At 46.2% G+C, this 27,077-nt stretch overlaps 1 protein-coding gene across 8 annotated transcripts in view; it reads right to left on the bottom strand.

Moving 5' to 3' along the window:
• Positions 1-27,077, bottom strand: part of Dlgap1 (DLG associated protein 1) — a 270,222-nt gene that overhangs the window by 30,882 nt on the left and 212,263 nt on the right. For 5 of the 8 annotated variants that reach the window (XM_038315307.1, XM_038315306.1, XM_038315309.1 and 2 more), the window contains 2 exons: positions 19,089-19,456; positions 15,224-15,315 (listed from right to left, as the gene is read on the bottom strand). In XM_038315307.1, coding sequence (XP_038171235.1) covers positions 15,224-15,315; positions 19,089-19,456 — 460 coding nt within the window. The remainder of the gene's footprint in view (positions 1-15,223; positions 15,316-19,088; positions 19,457-27,077) is intronic. The other 3 variants (XM_038315308.1, XM_038315313.1, XM_038315314.1) reach the window with 1 other exon arrangement.

Here is a 27,077-nt window from a genome sequence, read left to right on the forward strand (position 1 = left end):
AAGGAGCAAAGAGGGATGGGTCAAGGGTGGTGCCGCATACTGGAGCCCAGGACTAAGATATAAACTTGAGGCTGCCTTGGACTTAGGCTAAGTTTCAGGCATTTGAAATTTGAAACCCCTGAAGGCTACGCCTCTAAAACTCAGGTGCATGGTTAGAAACTGTTTGATTAGGTCACATCGTTGTTAAGCAAAGGAAAGAGACTGTGATGGTGAGTGCTGGCTGTGGAGTCCTTGGGGAGACAGTGAGGGGTGTGATGAATCCAGAATCACAGGCATGTAGCCTTGAGCTTAAAGTGGCTGTCTCTCTAGGCCCCTCGATTCTGACTGTTTTTTTTTTTTTTTTTTTAAATCTTGTTTAATTGAAATCACAAAAGCCCAAATATTACCACAGTGAAGTCACCTGGGGTCAGAGGAGGAATCTTTATAATGACCGTCATTGCGGGCAGAGAAAACAATGTGGTTTCGCTACAGCTTGCTTGCTCTGTCCAGTTTTGAGTCTGCTGTGAGTGCTTCTGTTTTGAAATGTCGGGTCTTGCGGGTTGGTGAGGTGGCTTACCCACCACCAAACCTGATGTTATAAACTGAATCCCTGAGACACATACAATGAAGGAGAGAACCAACTGACTCCTGTAAGCTCTCCTCTGACTGCCAACATGCACCTGCCCACTAAACAAACAAACACACAGGGTCCTATGTAGCCCAGGCCGACCTCAAACTTGCTATGTAGCCAAGTATGAGCTTGAACTCCTGACCCTCCTACCTTCACTTCCCAGATGCTAGGATTACAGGTATGTGCCACCTTATCTGCCTCTGAGCTGTAAGCTTTGATAATTTGAAGGAAGGAAGAAAGGTCTTTGAAACTCAGAAGTAGGTCACTTCTAGAAATGCTCATGGAAATAGAGGCAATTTTGATGGAAAACCAAAAGTAGAAGAATTCTCTTCACAAATCCAGTGGTAGTGATGCATGATTTTAAACCCAGCACTTGAGAGGCAAGGGCACGTAGCTCTGAGTTCGAGGCCAGCCTGGACTACAGAGTGAGTTCCAGAACAGCCAGGGCTAGAGAAACCCTGTCTCATAAAAAACCAAAAGCAAACAACACCAAAAAAAAGAGTTCTGTTCAGTGAAGCTTTGTTTCTGGAGACGGGGAGTGGCTCTCATCACAGGAGGCTCGGTCTGTATCTGCAGATGGGCTACAATGGCAGGAGTTATTTGCAAGACGATTTTATTTTTTTGATAGAGAACCTGATGGTGTAGTTCTCAATCTGTTCTCAAACTCATAGGTCCCCTGTGTGAGCTTACAACTATGATACCTGGCTCTCAAGCACATCTTAATGCCAGGACATCTTCCTTGCCTATAGTCAGTGTACGCTTGAGGTCTAAGTACCAAGCACAAAGGAAAAAGTGTGATGGGAGAAGTAGGAAGGGGTCTCCATAGGTGGGAGGTCAAACAGAGCAGAGATTTTTCTTTGCAAGTCAGAATATCTCTCTGTACCAATTCCCTTTCTACCAACATACAGGAATGTTCCTGGCTTTCTCCTAAAGTGAGTAATCACATTCTAAATTCACAAAGCATGTACTGTTAAACAAGGGTCATCGTTTGACCCTGTATTGGATGCCTGATCCCTGACAGGTGGAATTACTTTAGAAAGCGATGGAAACTCCAGGAAGTAGGGCCTTGCTAGAGGAGCAAGGTCACAAGGGGCACATCACTGAAGGGAATTTTTGTTTCCTTCATTCTTTGATTCTCTGCTGTCACTAGCTGAAGAACCTCATCACATGTTCCCACTATAGTGACACTCTGCCTAAGCGCATGGCTCCAAGAATCCATGAACTGATTGCCCTGAAACCATAGGACAAAATATATTTGAAGCTGTTTTTTTGAGAGATTTTGACCACAGTAACACAAATAAATAGCAGACATAAGTGACGGAGAAGGTTGGTTCCAGAAGTGGGGTTGCTGTTGTGACTAAAACCTGAACGTTGTAGCTCTTGACTCTTTGAAATTGGTTCCAGAAGTGGGGTTGCTGTCGTGACTAAAATCTGACTGTGTAGTTCTTAAGTCTTTGAAACTGGTTTGAAGGAAGAATTTTAAGGAGTATGGTATTGCAGCCTTGAGAATCCCTATAATTATAAGAAGAAGAATCAAACAGGTGATTCCGGTAAAAATTTAGAACATCAGAGTGTTGACAGAAATGTGGACAGTCAACATTAGGTCTTGATGTTTCAGATGGGAATGAGGATTTTTTTTTTCTGTGTAGCCCTGGATATCCTGAAACTTGCTCAGCAGGTCAGGCTGGCCACGAACTCACAGAGCTCTGCCTGCCTCTGCCTCCTGAGTGCTGGGATTAAAGGTGTGCACCACCCCCTGGCAGGAACAAAGATTCTATTGGGAAATGGACTAGAAGCTCTTTATATTATACTCTGGCAAAGAACTTGTCTATGTTCTGTCCTTGTCCTAACTCTTTGGGGAGGCTCAGGAGACTAGTGGCTCATGCTTGTGATCCCAGAACTTAGGCAGGAAAGACCACAAGTTCAAGGCCACTCATAAGCCACAAGTTCAGGCCTAGAAAGTAAGTTTTGGTTTCTCAAGTCCAGTGTCATTAAAAAGAAGCCAGATGCTTTTGTATTGGGACAATAAGTGAGATTTCCTGGAGGACATTCCAGGAATCCACCAGACCTCACCCATGGCAGATTCAAGAATAGAAAAATGAAGTCGTTTGAAAAGTTTTCCCTTGAGAAGAGAGTACCTCCATCACACCCTGTTTGCACAGGGCTGCCACAGAAGTGATCCATTAAAAAGTTATTTCACCGTGCACAGCCACCCAGGCACCCCAAACCCAATGGAGCCATCCATAGTCACAGAGAGAGGCCATGTGTCCTGTAAATGAAAAGGCCACAGAGGTGAATTCGCTCCATCACATCAACATGTTTTAGACATGGGGTTACAGGATTTAGCATTTGCCCTGTTAGGTTTTTACTTTGATTTTGTTTCTCTTTTCTGTGTTTTACCTTAGGATATTATATATTGTAGGCATGTAACCTGCTTGTTTGTTTATTTTTCAAGGCAGTGTAGCTTTGACTGTCCTGGAACTCACTCTGCAGACCAGGCTGGCCTCGAACTCACAGAGATCCACCTGCCTCTGCCTCCTGAGTGCTGGGTGAGACCCTAGTCCCCCCAAACAAACAAACAAACAAATTAATTAATTAAATTTGTAAAAATATGTATTTACTTTTATCTATTGTGTATATGTAAGTGCCTGCCTATATGCATGTACACCCTATTTGTGCCTGGTACCCTCAAAGACTGGAAGATGCCGTCACAGTCTCCTGGAACTGGAATCACAGCTAAAGTTGCCATGTGGGTGCTGGTGTCCTCTGTAAGGACAGCACGTGCTCTTTATCACTGAGTTATCTCTCTCGCTCAAATCAATAAATAAGTGAATGTCAGCTAGCTGGACAGCCACACAAAAAAGGATAATTTTGTATCTTTACCTTATCTCATATAAAACATTAGCTCAAAATGAATCAAAGGTCAAGTTAAGATCTAAAGCTATGGTAGTCTTACAAGAATATATACATACAGCCAAATCTTGGCCTTGGATTTGGTCATGATTTCTTTTTAAATAATTATTATTAGTTTATTATTATGTGTATGGGTGTTCTGTCTGCATGTATATCTGTGCATCATATTCATGCCTGGTGCCCAACTAGAAAAGGTCATTGGATCTCCTGGGACTAGTATTACACATGGTTCTGAGCTGCAATATGGATGCTAGGAATTGAGTCGGGGTGCTCTGGAAGAGCAGCCAGTGCTCATAGTCCCTGGTTGCCCATCTCCCCAACCCCTTGGGAATGATTTTTTTTGTTGATATTTATTGAGCTCTACATTTTTCTCTACTCCCCTCCCTGCTTCTCCCCTCCTCCTTCAGACCTCCCCCAATGTTCCCATGCTCCCAATTTACTCAGGAGATCTTGTCTTTTTCTACTTTCTACTTCCCATGTAGATTGTATCTATGTAAGTCTCTCTTAGTGTCCTCATTGTTGTCTAAGTTCTCTGGGATTGTGGTTTGCAGGCTGATTTTCTTTTCTTTATGTTTAAAAAGGTAATGATTTCTTAAGCAGGATACTGAAACTATAAGCAACAAAACAAAGATTAAAAACTGGACTTTTTGAAAATTAAAAACTGGTGTCTCAAATAACCCTAAATAGAGAGTGGGAAGCCAGCTCATAGAATGTGGGGAAACAATACGTTTTCAGTTTTATAAAGACCTAGTGTGGGCTGGAGAGATGGCTCAGTGGTTAAGAGCATTGCCTGCTCTTCCAAAGGTCCTGAGTTCAATTCCCAGCAACCACATGGTGGCTCACAACCATCTGTAATATGGTCTGGTGCCCTCTTCAGGCATGCACGCAGACAGGATATTGTATACATAATAAATAAATATTTTAAAAAAGATCTAGTGTATATTTGTATTTGCATATAAAATATGCAAATCTTAAAATACTGACTAACAGAAGAACAAACCAATTTATATAAGAAAAGGGAAACAACTTGAATAGACACTCTCAAAGAGACATACAACTGTCCAATAGATTCATGATAGAACAACCAATATCATTATTCATTGGAGAAGCTCAGATGACAGCTCTAATGAGTTACCACTGCACACCCACCAAGACGACACAGAGGGAAAAAATGGTAGTAACAAGTGTTGGTACTTCCTCAACCAAACACAGAACTCACGAGGTTTTCCCTGAACTCACCGTATAGACCAGAGTGGCCTCAAACTTGCAGAGATGTCTCTGGAGTGTTGGGATCACAGGCATGAGCCACTAAAGCTAGCAAGTTGTTGCTTTACGCTTTTCAAACATTTGCTTACTTTGTATGTACATGTGTGTGGGGTGTGCACATGCCCCTGCATGTGTATGGAGGTCAGAGGCCAATTCGTGGACCTTGGTTCTCTCTTTCAGCCATACAGGTCCCAGGGATCAAACTCAGGTCTTCAGCTGGCGTGGGATTCTCTGCCATGGGCTTTTCATAACAAAGAGAAAACTTAGGTTGTTCCTTTTCTGTTTCGTTTGATTATTTTATACGCATGGGTGTTTTGCCTGTAGGGATGTTTGTGTACCGCAGGTGTGCCTGATGTCTTTAGAGATCACAAGACGGTGTCAGATCTCCTGGGACTGTAGTGACAGCAGTTGTGAGCTGCCATGCGGGTGCTGGGAATCAAACCCACGTTAACTGCCAGAAAGGCCAGTGCTCTTAACAGCTGAGCCATCTCTCCAGCCCCTACTTTTCTTAGTATTAACTGATTTATTCAACAGTATACATCCTTATTTTACAAGACAGTATAGAGAGAAGAGCTGTGGGCACACACAGACACAGGTGATTTTTGTTTTTCCAATTACTCCAAAGCCCATCCATTATAAATTGTTCCCACATCACTCTGTCTTTGCCTCTGAGTAAATCTGCATAGTCCTTTTATCAGGAGGGCAGTAATCACCCTCCCTTTCTGTGTCCACTGCTGGGGTCAGAATCGCCAGTGGACCAAGTAACAAAGAGCAGTTTAAAGTCACCAAGCGAATACAATCCTTATTGGGGGGGGGGGAAGGGGCCCCCTGGGAGCCTCAGGCTTTCTTACCTTAGTCAACAGAAAGGATTACTGTCCTGGAGCTGCTAATTATCAGCTTGGAAGCCTAGAAGACTTCATAGGAATTCCTGAGAGCCGGCAAAAGGATGAGGCAGCCATAGGAGGCCTTTCACCCAGGGCTCTGGAGGAGGGACCCGCCCTTCATGTCAGCAAATATATATATACCCCTTGGCTCCTGTGCATAGCACTGCTAGCTGGCCTGCAGAGTGTAGCAGGAACTGGGGGACAGCTGGTGTTGACAAAGGTAATGAGTTTGGTTTAAGAGAACAGCCTCCTTGCAAAAAGTGACTCAGGGCATTTACACAACTGTCCTTTGGACAGCATGGTCCCTACTGTGACGCTGTCCAGGAGAGGAGACATGGCACATGGGTTAACCACCATATTCTGAGGATGTCCTGGCGGCCCACAAACTGCGATGTTCCATGTCCATGCCTTTTCTTGGAGCAGATCTCTGCCTAGCGTATCTTGTTTATGTATCTCTTTATCAATAGCCTATGAACTCATTTGTTTGAACTCAGAACTCTGAAGTCCCCTGCTCAGCAAACAGGCAGTCAGGTGGGTTTCTAGGCCGGTTGTTACCTAAACAACTTTCAAATTAAAGATCATTCAGAAAGGCCAGGAGTGTCCTGGCCTCTTGCATATTTCTTTCTTTCTTCCTTCTGGCTCTGTTTTCTTTCTTTTCTCACTTTTTGTGAGGTTGGCACTTCTTATCCTTCAGTCTGTTTGGGGAAGGAAGCCTGGGTTATTATCAGATATTCAGTGTGAACACAGCTGGCTCCTCATTAACACTACATAATTGGTATGTGTGTGTGTGTGTGTGTGTGTGTGTCCAGTCATCATGAAGGAATCTCAACTGCCCAATTCTGCTTTGTAAGATGGGATCTAAATGAGCTGCCACCAGCGGAATTATAAAAAGGAATTGTAGGAGAAGATGAAAGCAACCCTTCATGTCTGACAATGGGTTTCTTTCAGTGACAGCCACTGATATCTTTGTGCAAGCCTATTGACTTCACAGAAAGGCCAACTACAAAGTGGCCCGTGGAGAAACATTCTAGAAGGCTAAGCACTGAAATTACTGTCAGCCCTTCTAGGGGATTAATTAACTTGTTTATTCCTTAGTTGTTTGTGTTTTGAGACAAGAGTCTCACTATACAGTCTCTCCCGGAGCTATGGAGCGCAGGCTGGCCTCAATTCACAGAGATCCACCTATTCTGCCTGTAGAGTGCTGGAATTAAAGACGTACACCATCACGCCCAGAGTTGCCAAGAAAGTATTACGAAGGCTCAGCAGTTGAGAGCTCACAATGCTCTTTCAGATGAGTTCAGTTCCCAGACCCAAACCTGATGGCTCTGGTCTCTGAGGGCACTTGCACTGATGTGCACAGATTCCCGTACAGATGCATACACATAATAAATCCTTTAAAATGACTAATGCTTGTGTGTGTGTGTGTGTGAATGTCGGCATGTACATGTGTGAATGTATGTGCATGTGTGTGTATATGTGTTATGTGTGCGTGTATATGTGCGTGCACGTGTGCAGGTTTGTTAAGGTCAGAGGAGACAGCTCTCTCTTTTAGTTTGGTTTCAGGGAACTCAGGTCATCAGGCTTGTGTGGTGAGCACCTTTTCCTATCAAGGCAATCCTACTGCACTGTCAGCCAGCATTCTTATAGATGGGTGAGCATCAAGGCATTTCTAAGAAGACAGACTGCTTGACTGTGGGGGAAGTTTCTGAAGAAAAATATAAGATTAAGGTGATCTCTCTCTCTCTCTCTCTCTCATTTGTTTATTTGTTTTTTGAGACAGGGTTTCTCTGTGTAACCGCCCTGGCTGTCCTGGAACTCACTCTGTAGAAGGTTGGCCTTGAACTCACAGAGATCTGCCCGCCTCTGCCTCTTAAGTGCGGGAATCAAGGCAAGCGCCACTACCTACTAGTGACCTTTTCTGTTTAAATTATTATTTTACTTTATGTGTATGGCTGTTCTGCTTGCATGGGGGTCTGTACGCCATGTGTGTCCCTGGTGCCCATGAAGGTCAGAGTAGGGCATCTGGAGTCACAGACGACGTGAGCTGCCATGTAGATGCTGGTAACTGAACCCAGATACTTCTGAGGAGCAGCCCGTGTGCGCTTTACCTTCGAGCCATCTCTCCAGCCCTTTTCTCTTGTTTTCTGAAGAAAAGGTTATATCATTGCTTTCCTTAAAATTTCTGCACACATATGAACATGTGTGTCCCACAGTCTACATATGTGGAGGTCAGAGGACAGCGTTTGGAGTCAGCGACTTCCTTCCACCATGTCTGCAGGCTGGGTGCTGAGCGCCTCTGTCTCAGCAGCCCTGCTACCCATCCTCCCATCCTCTTTCACAATTAATAAGTCTAAGTTTTTAGGAACGGTTTGGAGTTCACAGCAAAATTCTGTAAAATGCAGAGTTCCCATGAACCTCCTCTTCATTTAGATATCAAAAATCCTTCACTAGAATGTTGTATTTGGCGCAAATGGTACCTTCATGTTACCAAACGATGGTGTTCATTGGGGTTTACTTGCTTTGGTTGTTTGTTTCCCACTCAGCTCCCCGCCCCCCTTCTTTTTTAGACAGGGTGTCATTTAGCTCATCCGTGTAGCTGAGGTCGGCCTTGGGAGAGTTCTCTTAACCTCCCAAGTCCCGAAATTACAGGTTTGTGTGGCCACGCCCAGTCAGAGTTCAGGTTTGGTATCTGTTGTATGTTCTGCTGCTTTCGATAAATGTGCTCTAAACATGTAGGCTCCATCATAGTTTGGAATAGAGGAGTTCACGGCCCCGAAAATTCTGTGTTGCCTCTAGCCATCCCTCTCACCCCCAACCCTTGGCAGCCACTAAGCATTTCTGTTTCTACTAGGGCGTTCTCTTTAATGCCAGCTAAACACAATGATACGGTGTGTCATCTGTTTAGATTGGTTTGTCTGGGACAGTGGTTTCGTCCATGGTTTTTTGTTTGTTTGTTTTGTTTTTGTTTGTCCTGCATGACAGCTTTTCTGGTTGCTTTTTATTTTAAGAATTTTTTTTAAAAAGACTTATTTATTTTATGTGTATGGGTATTTTGCCTGCATGCTTGATGCCATGAATTCCCTGGACCTGGAGTTACAGAGAACCATAAGCTGCCATGTGGGTGCTGGGAATTGAACTGGGGTCCTCTGGAGGAGCAGCCAGTGCCCCGAACCACTAAGACATCGCTCCAGCCCTTGTATTGAGACTGTTATAATATGTTTATTTATTTGTTGTGTGTGTGAGTGTGCTTGTGTGTGTCCCTGTGTGTGCGTGTGTGCAGGAAGAGGGTACCTGGGGGTATCTGGTGTCCTCCCTTCCATCGGTCAATCTCCATTTGTCCCTCTGAGGAAAGGGTCTCCCTGAACTTTGGGTTTGTTTTCTCAACTAGGCGGAAAGATCAATGAGCCCTTGGGATCCTTTCTCTACCCAGCCAGGGCTGGCTGGGGAGACAGGCATTTGTGGAGAAACCGGACTTGCTATGTGGGGCTGGAATCTGAACACCAGTCCTCACTGGAGAGTAAGTACTTAACTGCTGAGCCATCTGTCTTTTAGCTCCGTGATACCTATCATTTTGAGATAGTCTCACTCTGTAGTCCTGACTGGACTGGCGCTGACTGCGTAGACCAGGCTAGCCTCGAACCTCCCATCACACTGTCTGATACCTTCAACTATTATCTCCTCACCCGGATGAGCTCGGCTGCTGCATGGTATTCTAAGAGCAGAGTATGGTAAGAGACTGCCAGACTGCTGTCTTATGTGGCTATGGTTCCCCTTCAGACAGGAGGGTGGCGAATACCATCAGTAGCTGGTGTCTGTCCGTCAGGCCTGCTGCTTGTCGCTTGGGCAGCGCTGCGGACTGAACCCAGAGCCTCACGGATTCTAAGTGAGCGCCACAGGATGGAGTTACAACCCAGCCTTGTGCATGTCTAATTTTTTTTTGTGGATTTTTTTTTTAATGTGTTTGAATGTTTCATGTCAACTGCATGCATGCAGTGCCCACAAAGGCCAGAAGAGGGCGTCAGATGCCCTTGCAACTGGCGTTACAGATGGTTGTAAAACACATTCTGGGTGCTAGGAACTGAATTACAGTTCTCAGTAAGAGCAGCTCATGCATTTAGGCGTTGAACCCTTTCTCCAGGCCCCACTTCCAAAAAAGTTTAAATTTTATTTATTATTAATATCATCATTAATAATAATAATAATAGAAGCATCATGAAAGTTCGTTCCAAACTCATCCCACAAGATCAGCAAGATCCTACTATCCAAATCCAAAACATAAGAAAACTGCAAATCAGTATTTCTCATGAACACAGATATAAAAATCTTCAACAAGATATAAGGAAATTGCTGGCGGCAGTGGTGCAGGCTTTAATCCCAGCACTCAGGAGGCAGAGGCAGGCGGATCTCTGAGTTCAAGGTCAACAGAGTAAGTTCCAGAACAACCAAGGCTGCACAGAGAAATCCTGGCTCAAAACACAACAATAGAAAAGTATATATGTGTGTATGTGTGTTTATGTATTTTATATATATATATATATACATACTATATATGTATGTGTATGTATATATATATATATATATATATATATATATATATATATATAGAGAGAGAGAGAGAGAATTGAAACTAAATTAGGATCAATTCTAATTTATTAGAGGCATACAAGTCTGGTTCAACCTTTGAAAAACAACTGGTAACCTAAACATGCCAAAGAAGTCAGGCAGCGGAGGTGCACACCTTTAATCCCAACACTCGTGAGGCAAAGGCAGGCGGATCTCAGTGAGTTCCAGGCCAGTCTGGTCTACAAAGTGAGCTCCAGGACAGAGAGGACTGTCACACAGAGAAACCCTGTCTTAAAAATCAGGAAAAAAAAAAAAAAAGCCGAAGGAAAGCAATCACATGATCACATCGGTGTGTGCATGAAGTGCCAGAGTTCTAACACCGGTTCATCGTAAGAGAAAGCTACCTCTTTATTATAAAAGAGAATCAGAGCCTGGAGGTGGCTCACTGGGAAAAGATTCTTGCCCCCAAGCCTGGCAACCCCTGGACCCACACGGTGGAAGGAAAGAAGCAGCTCCAAAGTCTGCCCTCCAACCTCTGCATATGCACTGTCATACATGTGGAAACACATATGTGCACACACACAAATAAATGCAATTTTAAGAGTTTTTTTCAAACCTCTTGTAAACGAGTCATGGAGCAGAGCTCCCGTAACTCACAGAGCACCTGCCACCCACCTTGTGACCCCTGGAAAACGCGAGCTTCCGTGCCATGAGCAAGGCAAAGATGCCCTGCACTATTCTGCTCAACAGTGCCACGAGGACATATTACATGGGTTGAGGGAGACGGCATTGAGTGGCTTCTGTTCATAGATTACAAGGTCACATATGCAGAAAATGATGCAGAAAAGATAGTAGAAATTTTCTGCAATTTACATAATGTGGGAGCTACAAACAAAACTCAGTTCCTCTGCAAGGAACTGTTAACCTTGGAGCCATTTCATCTTTCTAGTCCCTAGGCAATGCCTCTCTTTATCCCTGATAACATTCCTTGGTCTGTTGTCTGCAGCTGCTCCTCTGTTGGGAGCTGCAGACCCTCAGACCCCTTGTTTGCCAGAGTAAACAACTTGTTTTTCTAAGCTTGCAGCTCATCTGAGCACAAAACCTTCATGAGTTCCTGATAACAAGCAAGTGGTTTCTGGTGGGCTTGCAGTAGAAAATCCCGAGAGCAAGGGCGTGGCCACTAGTCAAGGAAAACACTACATCAGCTGCCTTGGAACATAATAAAATTGGCATTCTTGCTTCCAGAGTGACTCGTGTCTCTGTGTGTTCTCTACTCCCCAGACCCTTGCCCAACTGTGGTTCCAGATGGTGTGGGTATCACACTCCTGCATTCTTTTTATTAGTCTCAGACGGTGGCTCTGTCTCCCTCAATTTATTTAACTTGTTTTAGATTGATTTATTTTATTAGCCCACATGTATGTCTGTGCACCATGTGTGTGTAGTACCTATGGAGGTCAGAAGAATATTGGATCTTCTAGAATTGGAATTACAGAGACTTGTGAGTTCCCTGTGGTGTGGGTGCTAGGCACCAAACCTTGGTCCTCTGCAAGAGCAACAAGTGCCCTTAATCACCAAGCCATCATTGGTTGATTGACTGATTGATTGATTTGCAGGGGTGGGTCTCACTATGTAACCTTGGCTGGCTTAGAACTCCCTATATAGATCAGGCTGCCCTCAAACTCGTAGAGATCCACCTGTCTCTAGCTCCCGAATGCCAGAATTAAAGGTACATACATACCACCATGATACAGGCTCCGGAAACTTGTCTACACTTGAGCTTACCTGGTAGCCCAGGCACGTCTTTAACTTGCCATCGACATGAATCAGACTTCCAGGGAGCTGGGACTATTACTGACCTGTACCAATTAGCCTGGCTTAATGAGATGATTTCACAAAGCACAGAAGTCTGAGTTGGTGGGGTTTTCTCCCCGGACCTTAAACACTTCCATTTGTTGTCTGAGACGCTTTGCCATTACTGGATTTGTAATCTGATGTCTGACATCACGTTGGGGCAATTTCTTAGTTGTTCTTGTTCGAATGCCATTTCTGCTCCCCTTCTCCTGGTGTTCTCGTCTTACGTATGTTTTCTAGCTGTCCTGCTATGGGGAGGCTGTGTGCTCTGTGTTCTCAGCCTTTCAGTCTCTTTGCTCGTGTTTTGGGGATTTCTATTGTCACATCTTCAAGCTCAGTGATACAGAGATGATTGTACCCTCAAGCTCTGAGAGTTACTATTGATCCCATCAAAGGCTTCTGTGTGGCTTCTGCACTTTGGTGCTCATGAGAGTGCAGACAGCTCATGGCTGAACACAGGGCCTGCACACGCTGAGCACAGGGAGCTCATGGCTAAACACGGGGTCTGCACATGCTGAGCACAGGGAGCTCATGGCTGAACAGAGGGCCTGCACACGCTGAGCACAGGGAGCTCATGGCTGAACATGGGGTCTGCACATGCTGAGCACAGGGAGCTCATGGCTGAGCACAGGGAACTCATGACAGGGCCTGCACACGCTCACAGTGCCGTCTAACCCCAAGTTATACCCTCAGCTAATGGTCTTCCTTTTTGTTACACATCTTTCTTAGTCTCCTAGCATCTACTCTGACACTTTCTTGTGATTCCCCTTTCTGCTTACGTTCATCTGTTTTACTTGGAATCTTCTTCTGTTCCAGCCCCGAGCATCAATTGCTTGAAGCAGAGCAACATCCTTGTCACACCTGGCCCTGATCTGGATACTTTCCCATGTGTTCTCCACATCATATCTTGAACCACTTGGGGTGCCTTACTATGTCTTGACAAGTGAACATGATGTATGCATGGCATGAGAGAAAACATGGTCACTGGACCCTGAGTCAGACGTGGGAAGGTGTGTGGCAAAGATGTCTGTCCTATAACACCGGGGTTGTCTTATCCTCTTTGTGACCCCTATCCCCTGGACTGTGAACTTCATGGGGGTGCCTCAAGTTATTTCTCTGTCTTATTTGGGATAATATAGCTAAGGGGGGGGGAGATGGTGGTGAGGTGGGGGGCTGGGCAGATCCCATCCCTCACATGTGAAGCTGAGGACCTCTTCCCCAGGTAGGATGAAATCCCCAGGTAGGAATCCCCCACCATGACATACATCGTTCCTGCTGAGTGCAGGCCCAGTTTAAAAATGGTCCCCTTCCCTTTCCTCTTCCTGGAAAAGGAAATGGGATTGTCCCTCTGTTCACTGTTCAGGCCCAGGAACGTTCCTGGAGGTAAAATACACCAAGTACAGGGTGTCCTCAGTTCCTGCTCTAACTTCTTCCTGGGCAGTTTCTTCTGAGGTGACAGGAATTGGTGACAGTGTGGGTTTTCCCTCCCCAGGACTGGTTTAGGCTTGTGGCTGGTCTTTCCTTCCACGTTTGTGATTGTATCTGGTTTCTGTCTCCAGTTTCTCTAATCTAGTGTGTGTGCCTGTGTGTAGGGAGAGCAGGGGCAGGGTGGATTGTATCACATGACTTCACTTCTTTAATAGATTTAGGACTTTTTTCTTAAGACTTATTTAATATGTGGGGTATCTTGCCTGTTTGCACAGATACCTGCACCACGTGTATGCCTGGTGTGATGGATCCCTGAAACTGGATCCATCTGGACAGCTGTTAGCAGCCATGTGGGTGCTGGGAATTGAACCCCGGGTCTTCCAGAGGAGCAGTCAGTGCTTTTAACTGCTGAGCCACCTCCTCAGCCCCAAGGACATGATTTGTTCTGTTTGTTTGTTCAGATTTTTACTTATTAGAGGGTACAGGGGTGACTTCCCAGCTCCTGAAATGCTGGACTGGGAACTGTCACCCCTTTTACACGGAAGGACTCCAAGTATACCGATGTGCAGTTTTAAGGTTCAAGGTCCCTCAGGCAAGGATTGGGCAGGGGTTAGATACAAGCAGGAGAGGAATGGCGTAGCTCTATTGTTTAAAAAACTGGTAATTTTTAAATTGTGTGTGTGTCTGTGTGTGTGCACACTCGAGAGAGAGCACACACCTACACTCAGAGCACACACCCACACTCAGATGTGTCGGCCCTCCTAGAGCTGGGGTGTCAGGCAACCGTGAGTCAAGGGTTGTGGGTTTTAAGAACCAAAACTGGGTCCCCCATATTGTTTGATCTTACTCCTGTGGCAAGAGGACATCTGAGCTCATAGGGTCATAGAATCTTATTTATCAAATGAAAATATTGGTGCTAGGGAGATGGCTCTTGCAGAGGACCTCGGTTTCATCCCCAGCACCCATATGCCAGCTCACAACTGTCTGTAGCTCCGGTTCCAGGGGGTCCAACACCCTCATGCAGACATACATGCAGGCAAAAGCACAGGAAATAAAAATAAATAAAATTAAAAAATGAAAATACTAACATCGGTAGTCTGCTTCAGCAAAATGGGATTCTGAGATATGATAGAACTAAATGTCCTACGTCTGGATGCTAAGATTCTACAGGAAGTTTATTTTCGACATCAGTAATATGAAGCTGGGCCTTGGGTCCTCGAGTACTTAAAAACATTTTTTAACATTTTTTTCTTCTCTCTCTCTCTCTCTCTCTCTCTCTCTCTCTCTCGTGTGTGTAAGTGCACCTGCACTCCCAAGCACATACCCACGCACAGACAAATATGCAATTAAAATAAAGTCACATGGCTGGGCATGGTGGCGCACACCTTTAATCCCAGCACTCAGATGACAGCGGCAGACCAATCTTTGTGAATTGGAGGCCGGCTTGGTTTAGAGTTCCAGGTCAGCCAGGGGTACACAGCACAACTCTGTTTTAACAGCAGCAGCAGCAGCACCAGCACCAGCAGCAACAACAACGACGTGATAATAATAACAATAATAATAATAAAGTAAAATTGATATAGAATGGCTGTAAATTTTATGGAGGGGCCTCTGGCAGTCCCACATCTGCCGGTTTGTCACGGACGAGTGCCGCACCACCCTGGCCAGCAGCAGACAGGAAGGACAAGGACAAACGCTGTGCACTTACCACTTCTCCTCTTCGACTTGCACTCCCACGGACTGGAACTTACTGGGCGCCTTATTCTCCCCCGGCTTCTCAGGCTCGTCGGCATCATCCACCTGGGGAAAGCGTCAAGCAAACAGGGTTGGTTGTTTCCCATTGCCTCACTTGAGAGACAAATGCACTTCCTCCTCAGGCATCCATGCTGTGGTGGGGATGCTCTGGGACTTAGGATGTCTTTGATTCCTATTTGTGCATCTGAAGTCAGCAATCACTACATTAATTAGCATGCCCTCTGAGTTTGCTAATATTTTTTTAAAACACGCACACACGTGTGTATGTGTGTGTGTGTGTGTACCTGGGTGTATGTGTGTGCACCACATATGTGCAAGTGCCTAGGGAGGCCAGAAGAGGGCAACAGATCCCCTGAAACTGGAGTTACAGGCAGTTGTGAGCCATATGTCAGTGATGGAACTGAACTCTGATCCTCTGCAAAAGCAACAAGCGCTCTTAACCACAGAGCCATCTCTCCAGCCCCCAACCCTGCTGATTTTAATAAAACACAGTTTTACGCTGGGCGGTGGTGGTGCACACCTTTAATCTCAGTACTGGGAGGCAGAGGCAGGTGGATCTCTGAGTTTGAGGCTAGACTGGTCTCCAAAGCAAGTTCTAGGGTTACATAGAGAAATTCTGTTCTGAAAAAAACAAAATAAAAAAAAAAGTAGGCAAGAGAACAGGTGGTCTGATAAAATGGCTCAGCGGGTAAAATCACAGGCTACCAAGCCTGACAACTGGAATTGAATCTCTAGGAGCCACATGCTAGAAAGAGAGAACCAACTCCCACAGTTGGTCCCCTGACTTCTTCTACAAGCAAGTCCTGGTGGAAGTGAGCCACCCCTCCCTCCACTAAAAAAAAAAAAAAAAAGCAAATGTAATAACTGAAAAAAGCTAAAGCAAAGTATAGAGTATTGTAAGGTATATGCTAATATCAGGGCAAAAAATAAGGAATAAGCAAAACATATATTTGCTAGAGTATTCACAAAAATCAGTATATATGGGGCTGGAGAGATAGCTCAGAGGTTAAGAGCATTGCCTGCTCTTCCAAAGGTCCTGAGTTCAATTCCCAGCAACCACATGGTGGCTCACAACCATCTGTAATGAGGTCTGGTGCCCTCTTCTGGCCAGCAGGCATACACACAGACAGAATATTGTATCCATAATAAATAAATAAATATTTTTTTAAAAAAAAAGAAAATAACATGAAATGAAGAAGGGAAAAGAACGGACTCAATGCTGAGGAAACAAAAGCAAGCTATCATCACTAATTTAGTACCAGATAGAAAGGCAGATATTTTAATCGCCATGGTGAAGCGTGTTACATCAACTTTCCCATGGTAACCGTGGCGATGTGCACGGTTGAGTGGTACCGAGCATATTCATATCGCTGTGCAGCTACCACCAAGAGCCACAACAGAATTGTCCAGCATCCCAAGCAGAGACCTGTGTCCACAGGAATCGAGGTTGTGTGTGTCTTGTGGTATGGGGCCAGGTGGGGTGCCTGCCATGGTGTTCCTGTGCAGTTCAGAGGACAACTCTCAGGAGCACGGGCTCTGGGTCTCGAGCTCAGATGATGCAGCTTGTGCAGCAAGAGCCTTTACCCTCAGAGCCATCTTGCCAGCCTGGAATTTAGAGTTTTAAACACCTCATTCTTGGGTGAGCAAGATGGTTCATTGGGAAGAGGCATGCTGCCAAGCCTGTAAGGCTGAAATAGACCCTGGGGCCCGGATAATGGAAGCAGAGAACCCTCTCCCGTAAATTCTTTTCTGACCTCTACACGTATGCCCTAGTACATATTCCCCCCACTCTTCTACACACACGATAAATAAACTAAACCTCTTTACTGTTTCTTAGTGCTGGTAACGTGTGCCTGTAGTCTCATCATTTGATAGGTAAAAGCATGCGAGTCCGTCCCTTAGTGATGGGGGGGAAATTTAGCTGCCAGTGGGAACCAGGATCGGGCAGAGGGTTGGATTGTGAAAGAACAGCAGCAGGGTGAAAACGTGCCCACGCCCGCCCTTCAGCTGTGCCGAGATTGGGTTCAGCGCGTCTGTGACCCACGGTCTGCTTTGTAGAGAGATGCCTGACCAACGGGCACCTGCAGAAGGCACCACAGACATGGCTGTGCCTTAGGGTCCCCCAGATGGGTGCAAAACAACCAAGGACAGGCTGGCGAGATGGCTCAGTGGGTAGCGGACCTACGGCTTAGCCTCAGGACTTGAGTTTCATGCCCAGGACCTACATGGTAGAAGAAGAGAATCAAGTCCTGAGAGTTGACCTCTGACCTCCATGTGTGCTGCTGCATGTGCGTGTGCATGTGTACACATACAATAAATAAGATCAGATGGGTGTTATTTTAGGAAACTCACAACACAGGAAAATATTTCCGTAGTACTTCCGCTGTGGAGCTTGAGTTGGGAAAAGGAAAGAGAGCAAGGAACCGAGAAGTCTCCGAGCTGGCTACTGCATTTCATGAAACAGCCAATGACGACCCTGGGTTTTCTGTACCAGTAGTAGCCCCGCCCTTGGTCTCCTACATCTGTGAGTGATGGATCACGTTTTGTTCTCATATGGCATTTCAACAGGGTTAGGCATAGGGCAACCTGATGGTGACCACAGCGATACTGTGCCAGGTCGTCTTTACAAATTTGGTATCATGAGTGTGCGAGTGTGTGTGTGTGTGTGAATGTGCATGAGTGTGCATGCATGTGGGAAAGTATGCGTGTGTGTGTGTATGTGTGAATGTGCATGAGTATATGTATTGTGTGAATGTATGTGAGTGTGTGCCTGTGAGTATGTGTGTATGTAATATGTGGTTGTTTGTACATGGGGTGAATATGTGTGAGTGTGTATTTGTGAATGTGCATGAGTGTATGTATTGTGTGAGTGTGTGTGCCTGTGAGGATGGATGTATGTAATATGTGGGTGTGGGTGAGTCTGTGTGAGTGCATGTATTGTATAAGTGTGTGTGTAAATGTGTGTGTGTGTGTGTGTGAGAGAGAGAGAGAGAGAGAGAGAGAGAGAGAGAGAGAGAGAGAGAGAGAGAGAGAGAGAACGGGCATGTGCAGGCCACAGCACTGCACTGGAGGTGGAGGACATGCTGTAGGTGGTGGGTCACTCCTTCCTCCCATGGATTCTGTAGATTGAACTCACACCAGCAGGCTTGGCAGAAGTACCTCTATGTCCTAAGAAGACAGAAGATGCCTTCTAGACACAACAGAACTGGCATACATAGGAACTCACTGTGGCAGCAGGCACAGGGCCTGCATGGTGCTGAGCCAGATGGGCTCCCAGTGCTGAAAGAAGTGGGCATGAGCCCCATCCTAGCCCACAACTACCTAAGTGCACACCTGCTCGCAAAGGAAAATTCATTCTCTCCAACGGAGTCTCACTGGGTGGACAAACCACTCGGAAGGGGAGGCCCCTGCCCACAACAACATGAACTCAGTGGTGTTTTTTTTTTTGGAGGTTTTTGTCTGTAATGCTTTGTCTAGGATTTTTTAAAACTTACAGGTCTTTTGCTTTTGTGTTTTGCATGGGAGCTCAGTGTGTGCGACATGCGTATCTACATCTATACATATTTCTTGTGCTTTTTCTTTGGTCCCTTTTTGTTCTTTCTATTTGTTTGATTTGCCCTGTTCTGGCTTATTCATTCCTGCTTTATTTTATTTTTATGTGCTTGCCGTTTCCTAACGAGAGAGAGAAAGAAAGCATGTGGATCTGGCCAAGGAGGTGGGGAGGATCTGGGAGGAGTCGGAACAACAACAACAACAGCACCAGGAAGAGGCATACATCCTAGTACTCGGGTTGTTTCAAGGGTCCGGGGAGCTGTTACCTGTATCCCAATGGAGAGGCATCGGTTTTTCTTGAAGTCTTTCTTCCTGTCCTCGGTGGTGACAGTGGCTATGGTGGTGGCAGTGGCAGCAGCGGCATTACTGCCCATGTGCTGACTCGCCGGGCCGTGGATCTGGGCATTGGCGGCCTCGATGGCGGCCGTGAGAGCCTTCATACTGTCCAGGCTTTCCGTGGAGTTGCTGAGGCCAGACTGGCTGATCATGTCTCCACGCTGGCCCTGCCCATCCATGTAGGCATCCTGCGCAGACTCTGTACTACTCTGGGCTGTGATAGAAATGAAAGGTTTCGTGGTAGTTCTGGGTGGGACTGGAGGTGGTGTCTTCTTATATGTTGTAATGCAAGATGACACTGGAAGACAGCGAAAACAGACACTGTGATTTCTGCGTGGGTTTTCAAGCTTCTGACATCGTCAGCGACAGCCCCTGGAAATCGCGGCACGGGAAACACTCTCGGACGCTGAACATGAACACAAGTCCATGGGCAGAGTAAGTGAGGTCTTTGCTGGGGGCGGGGAGGGCCGGGGGGGGGGGGGGGTCATAGAGGTACTGCTTAGGGGTAACACACCCACAAAGAAGTGAGAGGAGAAGCCTGGAAAACGCCCACCTCTGAAATGGGCGTTTCTAAATGAAGTTATACATCAACATGAACTAGATATGACTGGTCAGCCGTAGAAACTCTCAGGTAGCAAGGGAGAAAATGAGAGGAAGCTGGGAACATCACATACAGCTAATGCCAAACAAAGCAGCCCGCTGGAGTTGATTTTGGTGGTTGGTAATTAACACTGAGGAGGAAATGAGAGGTTGGGAGCATGTGCATGCTGACCCTAGTGAGCGTGGCAAGCTTGGGTCACATCAGCCACCGCTTCCCAGATTATACCTGTCAACACTGAGTTCCTCCCTGCCTTCTAACGTCTCCCTTCCATCCTTGGTGGTTTCTGTTTTCCTACCTATCTGCCTTCCCGTCCCCACCCCTCCCACCGTTGTTTCATTTGTTCGGATAGGTACTCGCTATATAAACTTCTGTTTATATTCTGTTATGACAGCTTTGTTTGCCGGTCACAACTGCTCATTAAGAGGAACCCCATCCCTACCCCCAACACCCAATTTTATAACACACTTGTTTATAAACCGACTCTGAGAATCTCTCCGTCTCTATATTGCTTCCTTGAAGAGTAAACCTAAGCCTTCCTCCAGGGCGACTTCATCAAGTCAAGTGTCTGAATGCATTCACCTTAAGCTGCTATTTGCCCATGTCCTCCCTGAGGCTCCAAACATCTGGCCACAGTTTCCAGCATCCTGGAGAAGTGTGCCTGCTTCTCAGCTTCCCATTTGTGGAGCACAGTTCAGAAAAAAAGGGACATAAAAAAACATTACCCAGTAGGACCTTCTGCCAGCAAAGAGCAAGCCCTGGGCAGTGTTCTGAACCCTGTTCCCACTGTTTCTCCATTCTGCTCCCATACCTTCCCCATGCACACATGGCCGGTACCTCTGCGGTTACAGCAAACCCATATGACTCTATCTTGTCGCCTTGGGTCCTAGCTATCACTTGGATAATCTCACCTAATAAAATACTCTCTTCTGTATTGCCCATGCTTCCCCAGGTCACTAAAAAACAAAATCCTTAGCCAGGGTGGTGGTGGCTCCTGTCCTTTAATCCCAGCACTCGAGAGGCAGAGACAGGTGGATCTTTGTGAGTTCGAGGCCAGCCTGGTCTACAGAACAAGTTCCAGGACAGCCAAGACTATATAGAGAAACCCTGTCTCGAACCGCCCCCCAAATAAAATAAAACAAAATCAAATCAAATCCTCTGATGAACCATAAATAAGAGGGTCCCATTTCACAGACCTGTCTCTGCTCTTCTATGACTCAAACGATTTTCTTAATGATAAAAGAAGGGGTAACAGGCACTGCCTGAGAACTGAAGGAAGAAACCATGTGTTGTCATGCTACAATATCACGTGCTCAGGAGGTGTGAACATACACGATGGGATGACCTTCGTTATGTGGTCAGATGCTCACTCAGCAAACACAAAGGGCAACAGCCTTCCACGTACACTGACTGCCAGGCTCTCCCGCGGATCCGAACACTGAGTGATAGACAATTCAGGTCAACTCCCTCTTTTCCCTTTTTTTCTGGCTAATGCTCGTCCTGTAGGAGAAGATCCCACTGGAAGAAGTCACAGCAAGAGCCTGCCTGGACTCAGGTCCAACCCACTGCCTCACAGCTGAGTCTCTCACTGAGTTACGGGAGCTGGAAGAGACCGCTAAGTTGTCTCACTCGGCTTGGTTCATGTACTTCGAGCCCCTGTGATGCTGCCTCCTGCCTCCCAGAAAGAGGTAAAGGTGGCAGCTGTGTTTGTGATAAACCTGTCTCAGTCATTTATCTGAAGACCCAGAGAGGTTCAAGAAGGGCAAGGGCCATAATTAGGATATCCACTCCCACCTGAACCTAATCACATCAGATCACGGCATGACTTCTTTTTCTTTTCCGTTTAGAGACAGGGTTTCTCTGTGTAGCTTTGGAGTCTGTCTTGGAACTCGCTCTGTAGACCAGGCTGGCCTTGAACTCACAGAGAACTGCCTGCCTCTGCCTCCTGAGTGCTGGGATTAAAGACGTGAGCCACCACTGCCTGGCATGAGATGACTTCTGGCAAGTCTTTACAATGTGAACTTATTTCATTCAATAGCTACTTTCAGGACCTTCTGTCCACCCTTCCCAGCACACAGTGTCTGCTCTTTTTTTTTTTTTTTTTTTTTTTTTTAAATATGTATACAGTATTCTGTCTGCATGCCAGAAGAGGGAACCTGATCAAATTACAGATGGTTGTGAGCCACCATATGATTGCTGGGAATTGAACTCAGGACCTCTAGAAGAACAGCCAGTGCTCTTAACCTCTGAGCCATCTCTCCAGCCCCACAGCATCCGCTCTTGTAGGTTATTGATTTACTGCTTGCTCTGACTCCTTCTGCTTTCTCCTTGTTATACAGATCAGACAGTCAGACTGCTGCCTATCTGTCTATGTGGGTCTGACTCCAGAAACAAATCAAGTTTCTCTAAGCAACAACAACAACAACAACAACAAAACTTAGACCGGTGCATTAAAAAAAAAAACATTTCATTTTCTGTAATATAGAGAAAACGTCCTGCCATCGTTAAATCCCAATATCTCCATTGCCATGGCTGGCTTTGCCTCCTGCGAGGTCCACACACTTCCCGGACCAGCTGCAGTTTTCCTAGTGTCAGACTGTTCAGGGGCAACACTGGGGACACGCTGCCACAGCTCCTGGACACAAAAGTGATCAGAATTTGAGATTGTCCTACTTTAATAAAGAGGGTCAGGAGCATTGCTGGGGCTTGCTGGCCTCCTGCTTTCCTCCATGTTCAGGGAGAGACCCTGTCTCAAAAGAGTAACATGGAGAGTTATGGAGCAGGCTAGGCAGGGTCCACTCTGGCATCTGTGTATGTGGGTACTTTGTACCTGCAGACAGACTTGTGAAAGCAGTGCACATAGAGCTAGAGATAGACAGATGATAGGTAGACCGATAGATGATAGATAGATAGATAGATAGATAGATGATAGGTATATAGATAGATGATAGATATTAGGTAGATGTTATATAATAGAAGCTAGGTAGATCATAGATAGATAGATCATAGATAGCTAGATAGAATACAGTCAGAGTCATGAGACCCTGTCTGGAAAATAAAACAAGACAAAATACCCTCCAAAATCTGTCACACAGCAGTCAAAGAACCTTCTTGTATGTAAGCACAGTATCTTAAGGGACTTCTAATGGTGGTGGCTTTGAGTTGCTAGGTCTCTGAAGCCAGGGTTTTGCCCCTGAGCTCCAGCCTGCTACTGCACTGAACTTGTATCTAAGCTGTTATTAAGCAAGCCTCGGCTTGCTCAGCCTGAAACTGCATGATAAGAGAGAACCAGGTCCTGCAGGCTGTCCTCTGATCTTCACACGCACACAGGATCACACGTGTGCATGCTAACCAAATTGATGAAAGAAATAAAAAAAAAATCAAGACTAACATGAGTCCGTGAGATGGCTCAATAGTAAAAGAAACCAGCTGCCAACTCTTACAGCCTGAGTTTGGTCCTGGCCCAGGACCCACATGGTAGAAGGTGCGAACTGACTCCTAAAAGTCCTGTCTTCCATATGTATGTATACCATGGCATGCATATGCCCATATATATAAGTACACGTACAAAATAAATAAATGCATGCAATTTTAATTAAAAACACAACAACAACAAGAAGCCAGGCTTGGTGGTTATTCCCAACACTAGAGAGGCAGGCTGATCTCTGTAAATCTGAGGGCATCCTAATCTACACAGTGATTATGTAGTCATGAGTTGTTCATACATGGAACATAAGAACCTTATTCTATAGTGAGGGCTCAGTTCCTGGGCATGTACAAGCACAGAGTAGTCAACTTTCTTTCTCTCATTTTTAAGATGATTTTATGTACACGTTTCTTGCCTTCGTGTATGTCTGTATATCACACACATGCCTGTTGTCTATAGGATCAGCAGAGTGCGCTGGATTCCCTGGTGCTAGAGTTGGGATGGTTGTAAGTCATCGTGGTGGTGCCGGGAATTGAACCCACGTCCTCTGCGAGTGCTCTGAACCCCTGACCCATCTCTCCAGCCTCAGATCAGTCAATTCTCAGGGGTGGAAAGATACAGAAATTGTATCAACATTTGACAGATGGGCGACCTTGCTTAAATGACCTTATCTTTCTGAGGGGGTAAAATCTAGAACGGCATTTTGAGTAGCAGCGTTCTACTGAAGGTGATGTGAACCAGACGCAGGAGGAAGCTACCAGCTGCACTGTTTGGTAGCAGGGTGTTCCAGAAAAGCATCCTGGCATGGAGGAGGACGTAAGTGCTAAGAGAGATGTTTGCTGCCACTGTTTCATGTCAGGGAACCGGGAATCGTTGTGGTCACGCAGTTTACAGTGATGTGCTAGGCCAGGCAGGAGCCCACCTGGTACCAGACAATCCTGGCCCATCACTGGGGAAAAGCACAAGTCCGAGATGGCAAAGAAGCCGAGATGAAGAACGAGCAGAGATTCTCCTAAGCACAGACAGTAACACTGGACACTGCTAAGAACGTGAAGGTCTCAGGTATGAGGAAGAGCCCAGTACAAATCCACATACTATTTCTTTTCCTTCCTCCCTCCCTCCCTGTCAGGGTCTTTCTCTGTAGCTGTCCTGGAACTTGCTGCCATGTGGGTTCTGTTCTGGACGAGCAGTCAGAGCTCTTATTGGCTGAACCGTCTCTCCAGTACTCCGGCACATGCCTTTAATCCCAGCATCTGGGAGGTAGAGGCAGGTAGATCTCTGAATGTGAGGCCAGCCTGATCCACAGAGAGAGAGAGAGAGAGAGAGAGAGAGAGAGAGAGAGAGAGAGAGAGAGAGAGAGAGAGAGAGAGAGAGAGAGAGAGAGAGAGAACTCCAGGACAGCCAGGGCTACACAGAGAAACCCTGTCTCAAAAACAAAGAAAAAGAGTCTCACCATAATCCTGAGATTGGTCTCAAACACTCAGTCTGCTTCAGCCTCCCACGTAATAGGGCTACAGGCACCCCAAACCAAATTAAGTCAAAGTTCATGCCTCTGTTGGGAACCATTTTAAACTTATTCACTTACTAAACCTGTAAGGAGTTGCTACAAGGTGCAGAGTGTTAGGATTCAGGCATTATGCTGACCTGGCCTGTCATCTGGCAGGACGCACCCAGATTGTTCCCTGACTGGCCCAGGGTCCTAATCTGTATACAGGTGAAAGGGCCCATTAAGAGACAAGCTCCACCCACTCTCCCATCTCTAGTTCTCTTCCCCCACCTTTCTTCTGAAGAGGCAGCTCTCTCCTTCTCCCTCCTTGCGCTCCCCCCTTCTTCTCTTCCTTCCCCTTTAATAAAAGGCCATACTCAAAGCTCTCTCTGCATGGTGTACTCTGTCACCTTCCTGGGTCCCACTCGCCGTGTCTAACACAGAGGGCTATGAGCGGAGGAATTTCTCCCAGCTTTGGGAGAGATTGTTAGAGAAGGTGTTTTGTGGAGGTGTCTTCGGGATGAATATAAATAAATATTTTATTTAAGCCTGGCAGTGGTAGTCCGTGCTTTTAATTCCAGTACTTGGGAGGCAGAGGCAGGAGGATCTCTATGAGTCTGGGGCCAGCTTGATCTACAGAGGGAGTTCCAGGACAGCCAGGGCTACGTAGAAACCCTGTTTTCTCTAGGAAGGCCTGTCTTCAGTCCTGAAACTAACAAAATAAAGAAATAAATAATTAAAAAATAAGGGAGAGAATAAAATACCCAAGTATACATAAATTTTAAAAAGTTAACAAAATGTTACAGAAACTCTACCAACAGAGTCCACATGGAAAAGTTACTGCACTGTTTCAAAAATATTTACAGCTTCCCCCTTTCCAGGCCACCCAGAGAGATAGGGTGGCTTGTGGTGAGAGGCAGGGGCCAGGAACGCTTGCTCCCTGTCTGCCAGCCCACCTCTGGGAGGTACAGTGCACTACACAGGAGTCTCTCCGTTAGTTCTGGCTCCAGGAAAGTGGCCGCCTGAGAATGACTTCCACTCAAGACATCCTCCTCGGAAAACACTTTTCCCTGTCTCTGAAGGAAAAAAAAAAAAAAAAAAAAGCAAGCGGCTGTTGTGAGCACCGAGGATGGGGAGGGGCTGGCAATAACTCTTGCAGTCATCCACACCCTTGCCAGTTGGTGGTTACCAAGATCCCAGACACTTCCTAATGCCAGACAAATGCCCCAAGCCTCGGCATGTCTGGCTTGAAGATCTATTCAACTGATAGCCCCCGCCTTTTCTAGGGAGAGCCCCACTACCCGGCTAATCAAACAAAACATTGTTCTCAGATGGCAGGAATAAAGGAAAGGCTTGTCTCTGGGCCACGACGTTTGGGGCTTATTTAACACACACACACACACACACACACACACACACACACACACACACACACTCCTAATAAAAAGGTTGTTACAAAACCTGGGCTTCCCAAGACCGAGGTTGTTTTGCACAGCGCGAGCACAGTATAAAAATTCCGGGAGGGGAGGGGAGGAATCAGAAAGTTAAGAGCCATTAAACAGAGAAAGAAGAAGAAAAAGCCCCAGGCACTTGATGCCTGGAAATGATGTAAGACGCAGCCACTCCTCTGTTAGATGAACAACCGAACAGCGCTCAGATCCGCCGCAGCTGCTCTCCAAATGTCAGCGCTGGCGCAGGGCAAAGCTTGCAACCCACCGGGCTTCAAGGAGGGCTTTTCTCATCCACATCTTTCCCCGCGCACTCTTAGGAACCTGGCAACAGGTAACGTGGCAACCTTTGACTTCGAAAACGGCGGGTGGGATAATTTCAGGGAACAAATGGATTGTTCTCCAGCCAGCTGCAGCTCTCCTACCGCCCCCGCACCCGACCTCCTCCCTCCCAATCCAAAGTTTGGGAAAACAAACTAAGCGCTGCAGGGCTACCCTGCTCTTGGGCGTCCCCTCGTGGCCAAGATAGGAACAACACATGTGCTCGGAGCTCCGCTGCAATTCCTGCTGGTAAGTGGTTTTGTCAAAGGGCGCAGTTGGCCCTGCGGACTGGTGAAGAGTTGGAATCTGTCCAGAACATCTTCATTTTTTTTTTGTTTTTGTTTTCGAGACCGGGTTCGTCTGTGTGGCCTTGGCTGTCCTGGAACTCACTAGGTAGCTCAGGCTGTCCTGGAACTCAGCCTATGAGTCCTGAGTGCTGGGATTAAAGGAATGCACCAGCCAAGTCCAGCTTCAGAACGGCTTCATTTTTATTGAAGCACATTAACAATTGTCCCATCTATATGCTAAGTAAAACTAGGACCTAGAATCCATGAAAGCAAACACTGGGCATCCTGAGAGCATGCATGGCAGGTGGCACAGGCCTGTGAGTCCTTCTGAGGCTGATTGGGTGTGGGGGGG

This window comes from Arvicola amphibius, chromosome 18 (genome assembly GCF_903992535.2).
Source record: "Arvicola amphibius chromosome 18, mArvAmp1.2, whole genome shotgun sequence".
Lineage (NCBI taxonomy): Eukaryota > Metazoa > Chordata > Mammalia > Rodentia > Cricetidae > Arvicola > Arvicola amphibius.